The sequence below is a fragment of the Penaeus monodon genome, chromosome 14 (assembly GCF_015228065.2).
Source record: "Penaeus monodon isolate SGIC_2016 chromosome 14, NSTDA_Pmon_1, whole genome shotgun sequence".
Taxonomy (NCBI): Eukaryota; Metazoa; Arthropoda; class Malacostraca; order Decapoda; family Penaeidae; genus Penaeus; species Penaeus monodon.
In genome coordinates, this window is record NC_051399.1 from 15,338,478 (window position 1) to 15,345,977 (window position 7,500).

The 7,500-nt window shown below is 41.3% G+C and overlaps 1 protein-coding gene across 3 annotated transcripts in view; it reads right to left on the reverse strand.

The window, feature by feature from the left end:
- The window catches only part of LOC119580918 (golgin subfamily A member 1-like), a 78,033-nt gene that overhangs the window by 39,300 nt on the left and 31,233 nt on the right, over positions 1 to 7,500 (reverse strand). For 2 of the 3 annotated variants that reach the window (XM_037929158.1, XM_037929159.1), the window contains exon 5: positions 5,690 to 5,701. The exons of the other annotated variant lie outside the window; for it this stretch is intronic. In XM_037929158.1, coding sequence (XP_037785086.1) covers positions 5,690 to 5,701 — 12 coding nt within the window. The remainder of the gene's footprint in view (positions 1 to 5,689; positions 5,702 to 7,500) is intronic. 3 annotated transcript variants of the gene reach the window in all.

A 7,500-nucleotide genomic window follows, 5' to 3' on the forward strand; every position in this document is an offset into this window, starting at 1 on the left:
GTAATCATTCAGAGCCGAAATTTACTTAGGAGGAAGTGTACGGTGACGGCCAACTCCTTCCTCCTGCAGCTTCACAGAGAGGAAACGAGATCCTCCCCCTCGGCCAACTGGTGCTCAGATGCCACAGGCTATGAACCACTGGCACTCTGAAATAAACAACAAAGGTACCGAAGTCATTCTGCACAGAATGCGCCTAGGTTACCACTGTGCATGGCAGATTATACAAACCATAGAACGTGAAGAGAGGTGTTGCATGCATTGCGGCGAGCCGAACGCCACACTGGTACACTACTTGGAGAATTGCGTGCACACGCAATTCCTAAGACAAACCCCACAGAACACAGCCGTTGTGCTGGTAAAGAGATTATGCGAGATGCTTACACCACGGCTACAGGAGCGCCTGCTGGCAATCCCACCGCCACGGTAAGCACCGAGTGTCAGACCAACAAATGAGACAGCCATAAAAAAAACTGACACAGGCCGGGCCATAAGTGAAAGGCCCGGGCGAAGCCAGAACTTCAAGCAAGCAAGCAAGCAAGCCCCGATCCTCCAGCAGAGCAGACAACAACAGCACCACAAGGACTGCCCAGTCTTTAGTTGACTGGGGAGCCTGCCGGCCCGTTGATCTACAACTTCACCATAAGCACCAGCCATACCTGTGGGCACTCACACCCACAAGAAACACTCCCCAAAGAGATAAGACACCAGTAACCCAAATAGTAGATGCGCAACCACTATCCACTATAGCGTGCACCCGGAGTGACTGCCCGAGGCTTAACCTCAGGCGAGCTTTCTGGGTAGGCGCTTGGAACATCCGGTCCTTCCGGCAGGATGAGTGGTTACTTCTGCTATTGAGGGAATTGAAGCGACTGGGAGTTGAGGTGGCTGCTCTCTTGGAGGTCAGAAGATCTGGTAGCAGCATGATCAGTATGGGTGGGTACACCTACTACTGGTGGGGCCGCAGTGATGGTCACCACCTCCAGGATGTAGCCATAGCCATCTCCAGCTGACTTCAGCCCTTGGTAGTTGAGGTGACACTGGTTGATGAGCGTATTATGGCATTCAGACTTTTGGCTTCATGTCTCTTATTGCTGTATATGCTCCTACTGATGTTTGTGATCTTGATGTGAAAGAGGCGTTCTATGCCAAACTCGCATCTGTGGCAGACAATTGCCCCCAGCGAGATATTCGTATTGTTCTAGGCAACTTCAATGGGGTATCCGGCTGTGACCGAGCTGGCTATGAGATGTTTGTCGGCCCCCATGGCTCCGGAGCTGATCCCAGCAGCGAGAATAGCCTCCTTTTCCGGGACTTTGCTAGGTCCCAGAGAATGAGGATCTCTGGCTACTGGTACCAGCACTCCAACCCGCATCGCTGAACACGGTATAGCGATACGGGTACAGTGGCCCAGGAGATCGACCACATTCTTGTTCGCATGCAATGGGGTATTGTCCAGAACTGCAGAGTTTACCGGAGTGCCAAGTTCTGTGGCACTGACCACTGCTTGTGGCTACCCTACGGGTCCACTTCAAAACTCCCCGTCAGTCCAGTGGCCACCCTAAGGTGTTTCACCAGGACAGACTAAGGGAGGAGCAGTGTGCCTGTGGGTTCACCATGGCGGTCTCTGACCAATTCACAGAACTTGACAACCTGACAGACCCAGTTGCTTTGTGGGAATTCTTCAAGCACAAAACACTCAAAGCAGCTCAGGAGTCCATTGGCATACTCCAGAGGGCAAGGCAGAAATCCATCTCCCTGGAGACATTGGAGGCCACTGAAGCGTGTTGCATGGATCGGCTGAATGGCAATCAGGTCTTGCGTTGCTCCTTGGTGTGTAGGGTTCGGACACTGCTGAGAAGGAACATGGAACAGTTCATCAGGAATCTTGCTGAGGAGGTTCAGGGCCATTTCTTGGTAAATGACCTTCGCCTTGCCTACCAAGCCCTGAGAAAGCTGAACCCTAAGCTCTCCTTGCAGATGACTGCAGTCTGATCAGCGGATGGATGGATCATCTCAGATCATGTTGGGGTTCGTGAATGCTGAGCTGAGTATTTTGAGCAGTTGTACCAGGTAGACCCTCCAACAGTTAGCTTGGATGCAAGCAATATCACAATACCTCTGAAGGACCCACTCATAAGCGAGGAACCTCCTACCCTAACTGAGGTTAAGATGGAGATTTCCAAGCTGAAGAGTGGGAAAGCTGCAGGCATATGTGATATCCCTGCTGAACTTCTAAAGGCTGGGGGTGGCCCTATGGCTTGGGGCTTGCATACAGTCTTGCCTGCCATCTGGCAGTCTGGTACCATTCCCCCTGACCTGTTGAGGGGCATGGTCATCCCTCTCTGGAAGGAGAAAGGGGATCATTGAGACTGTAGCAACTACCATGGTATTACACTGCTCAGCATACCAGGCAAAGTTTTTGCCCACATTCTTCTGAAATGGATCCATGACCACCTACTGAGGCATTAGAGACCAGAGCAGTCTGGATTCGCTCCTGGCAAGCCCACAATAGACTGAATACTAGCGCTTTGAGTAATTGTGGAATGCCATATATATATATATATATATATATATATATATATATATATATATATATATATATATATAATGCACGTAAGTGTGTGTATGAATATATATATATATATATATATATATATATATATATATATATATATATATATATATATATATATATTATATATATATTTTTTTTAACGGTAGGTTCATGTTTGAGCCACCATGGTCACAGCATGATACTTAATTGTAGTTTTCATGTTGTGATGCTCTTGGAGTGAGTACGTGGTAGGGTCCCCAGTTCCTTTCCACAGAGAGTGCCGGTGTTACCTTTTAGGTAATCATTCTATCTATTTATCTGGACTTGGGACCAGCACGACTTGGGCTGGCTTGGCCACCCAGTGGCTAGATAGGCAATCGAGGTGAATTTCCTTGCCCAAAGGAACAACGCGCCGGCCGGTGACTTGAACCCTCGAAACTAAGATTGCCGTCGTGACAGTCTTTAGTCTGACGCTCTAACCACTCGGCCACCGCGGCCTTTATATACATATATATATATATATATATATATATATATATATATATAATATATATATATATATTTATATATATATATTTATATATATATATATATATATATATATATATATATATATATATATCTATATATTAATTTATCTTTTTATGCAAAAGAAAATCCAATAAAAAATACAGTTATAACCCCCATGATATAAGACACTGCTTACTTTATTTGGTGTAAAGAAGAAATAATGACCAATATCCTACATTCTTGATTAATCAAAAAATATGGCAAATATAGATCTTAGAAAAAAAATCTTAGTGTTACAAAAAGGCAAGGAATGCTGCTATTGCATGTGAGCGGTCACACACACTAGGGTGATGACATCAGCCCTAGTGGATGGGCCCAGGATGCTACAAATACCACCCAGGGCACAGGCTTGCATATTGGAAAATCACCTGGTGGCATTGAGTTAGCCCAATCGGCATGGATGGCAAGAATACATGCCATACCCACTGTAATATAAGTTTATTTATTGTATTTACACAAAATGGCTCTACAAGTGCTTAATCACCAAGGAGTCAGTTATTAGTCCTACCTATCTCATCTGTTTACCCTTTTCCTTTACTTTTGGAAAGGATTAAAAAAAAAAATTAAAAAGGAAAATATTTTTTCTTGCCAATTCAAGGAATGGGGAAATCAGGATCGGTCACTAAGACCTACTGATAGACTCCTTGCCGGCTGAGCACATGGGGAGCCATCTGTATGTAACAAAATTCACAAAAAAACTGCAGGGGACAGAATGTAAATCCATGGTGGTCGCTTAAGATGCAACACAAACCACCAACACAAGCACCAGAGACCTGATCTATTTGGATTAGCTTCTGGCAAATCCAAAATATGACTGATCCTCTCACTTCAAGTCACTGTAGAGTCCTCTCATGAGTTCAGTTGTGTAAAATGAATTTATAAAGGCATTTGTTTAAGTGCATCATGAATCACCCTGGAAGATTCTGAGACTCAGAGGAATTCTGACAAAGGTTAATGGAATGATGCACAGCTACTGAAAGTGCTGTAAAGTGTGGTAAGGCCATATCTAGCTTCTCCTTAAACTTCCCTAATGAATTTCAACACCTGCATGGATTGGATGATAGGGAAAGTCAATGTGTGCAACATTGGGTAATATCAACAACCTAGACTTTCCTAATGATGTTGCCATCATATTTGAGTACTGGCAGCTCTTGATAAATTTATCAGTGAGGTAAAACCCTTAGGTCTAGTGATCTCTGGTATCAAGACCATGCTTGCAGTGAAAACATCTGTCACACAAAATTTTACATCTCTTAACACAATTTGGATGACATGACTATCACATCATAAAAAATCTGGCTTAAGGCGTGGGTGATGAGAACATGCTGTCATAGATAAAAATTTTGCCGTTGGTTGGGGTGACACAAACTTGCCATTGTGAGCATTTTGGCCGAAGGCAAGGGTGACAAAAACGTCTCATCAGGAGCACACAAAGCTCTTGGAGGGTGAGTAGACTAAGCATTTATGAATAGGTTTTTGCATTATTTCCATTGATAAACGAGTGTGGAATGTACTGTCTATGAACCATGACTGGGAGAGAGATGGCTACAGGGAGGATGCTATTTCCATACTCAGGACCCTATTTTTGCCCGCAGTGACCGGTTGTATTAAAGAAAATAGAATATTATGTAAAATATAAAAAATTATACAAATAAGAGTTATGGACTACTTACAGTGATGATATGAGGTCCGTGCAAGGAAACAATTTATTATCATCTATATAAAGAAAAACAAATAACAAATATGGACATGGGAAAATGGCAAAAAAGCTAAATATGCTTATACATAAAAAGTGAAAATCACATTGCAAAGGGGAGGCATAGAGTCTTGTCACCACACACAAGTCTTTGCGTGCACCCAGCCTACAAGCCACATATCTGTCAGAGTGGCTGCTCATGTAGGCCTAATGCCCTTATTTTGAACAAAGTGATGGGAGTGAAGCATCCAGATCCAGGGGGCTAATGTAGTTCATGACTCTGGGCTGTAAGATCAAGACATCAACAGATGTATTGACCTAGACGCAGGAACAATTAGCCCTTGTAGTCTCAGCTTAATGTAATTTGTAACAGGTCCTTATGTCAGAACATGGAGTACAGTTGGCAGGGTTCCATGTCCATCAACAAAGAACCTGTGAGACTATCGTAGGATAAATTACTTCTATTTAGCTTGACTCCCTAAGGACAACCTTGTATATTAAGTTGTTTCCTCTAGAGGAAACCCTGAGTGGAGGCCTTTGTGGCACCCCCTATCCCCAATCCACACACACACACACACTCCCACATCCACACAATTAGACTAAATGCAAAATCAAAGAGAATTTTCCACCACCAAGAAAATCAACAACAGATAAGCAAAACATAACACAATATATCAGATATATGAACAAACAGCTTGCTGAAATGTCCTTAAGCTTTTACCAAGTTTAGATACATCATTTAGGAAGGTCTAGTAGTGTTACTCATTTCTCCTTCACCCAGGTATATCCAAATCCTACTGCAAAGGAAATCTGTAACCTGTATGACCCAGACACCTACAGTGATCATGCAGATACCATGTGCAACTTACCTTTAATTCTTCCTGAAAATAATAAAGACGACTATGAGTATCAAAAAATGAAAAAGTGAAAAAATGTATAAGTATACTTTTTCAGTTCTTTTAAAAATAATACCAGGGAATATTTAAAAATCATACACACTAATAACATAAATGTTTTTCATAAAGCCTGCTCAAGAATTATATTGTAAGACTGATTATGGGAAAACACTTATGATCACTATTGTTATAATATACAATTGGTAATATGCAGCATCCATTTTCTTGTTCAACTCCATTTCAATATAACTGAAGCTGTCAATCTGTCTATCACCCCTTTTCCCTTCACCTGACTGTCCCCTAAGTCATCAGCCTTAACCCTTTGGATCCATCTGCCTCACTGCCTGCACATGGCCCAATATCCAGGCATTAGGCATACTTGAGTAGCAATTCTCCCAGGGAAGCCTGGTCTATAAAACATGTGTATGGTGTCAAGACCCATTTCCTCACCCTTTCAAAGTTATTATATCTTTATCGGCATTTTTTTTCAGTTTAAATTAACAAAAAAATTAAAAGCAATTTTGGGTAATTGGACATGCATGCCTTCATATATAGATGTATATGTAGGCCTATGTATGTAAATACATACATCCATACATAAATATATACATATAATACATCATATATAATATTATATAATATATATATATATATATATATATATATATATATATATACATATACATATACATATACATATACATATACATATACATATACATATACATATACATATACATATACATACACATACACATACATACATACATACATACACACACACACACACACATCTATATTTCTTTTTATCTATTTATGTATCTATTTATCTATATCACTATGTGTTTTGGGGCAATTTTAACTTGTTATCATCCACCAGCAGTGACAAAATCAGCATTCATTCAATCAGATTAAGGTTAGATGAGAAAAAACACTAAGGCAAAAGAGTTGTCACGAGTCTGAAAATAAGGAATATACAATCGTGGATGATTTATTAATCATGAAATATAGTATTTGATCATGTTGGTAACACTGATCTTTCCCTGACAATTAAAAGCATTAAGAGTGATTGTGAATATAACAATTGTAAATGACATTTGACATTCTGATGGTCAGATTTGACACTATCCTTTCTGAAACTCTTGACTATGAATATGGCTATAAATCGTAATTAAGCCAGCAGTGAGCGTACCAACTGAGGGGTGCGGGATTCATCAGGAATACCAACCAGTCCCCGTAGAAGTTGCGAGGGAGGGGCCAGTGAAAGCAGTTTAGTCATGAGGATTGCGAGTTTGGGGCTCCCTACATCCTTCCCTGGGGACTGAATGGCAGGGCCCATTCCAGCATTTAATAATATAGCCATTATTCTCTATTCACATGAGGACAAGCAAATATAGAAAAGCCAAAGTAAAGATGACTTCAAAAGTAGAGAAAATATGTGCTCTGTCTGCCTGTGGACATAAGACAAGCGTGGGCCCTCTAGCAAACACATCTAGGTACCTAGGTTTCATTGTTAAATCTGGTAGTACATTTTGTTCCCAGAACTGAGCCTGTGTGTTTTTGCATATGACAAAAGTATTCATTCCTGCCACCCATTAGGATCTTGTAAAAGTTCTCCCTGAATGGGCAGTATGGCATGTCTGACAAAATGGACAAAAATTATTGTTTATGAAAATCAGTACAAGCTCTTGTTGTCCACAGATAGGAAATATAGAGTCTGGAATGTATGGCCTGACAAGAATAATATTGGAAAAGAGAAAGAGAGAGATAGAAAGGGGAAGAGG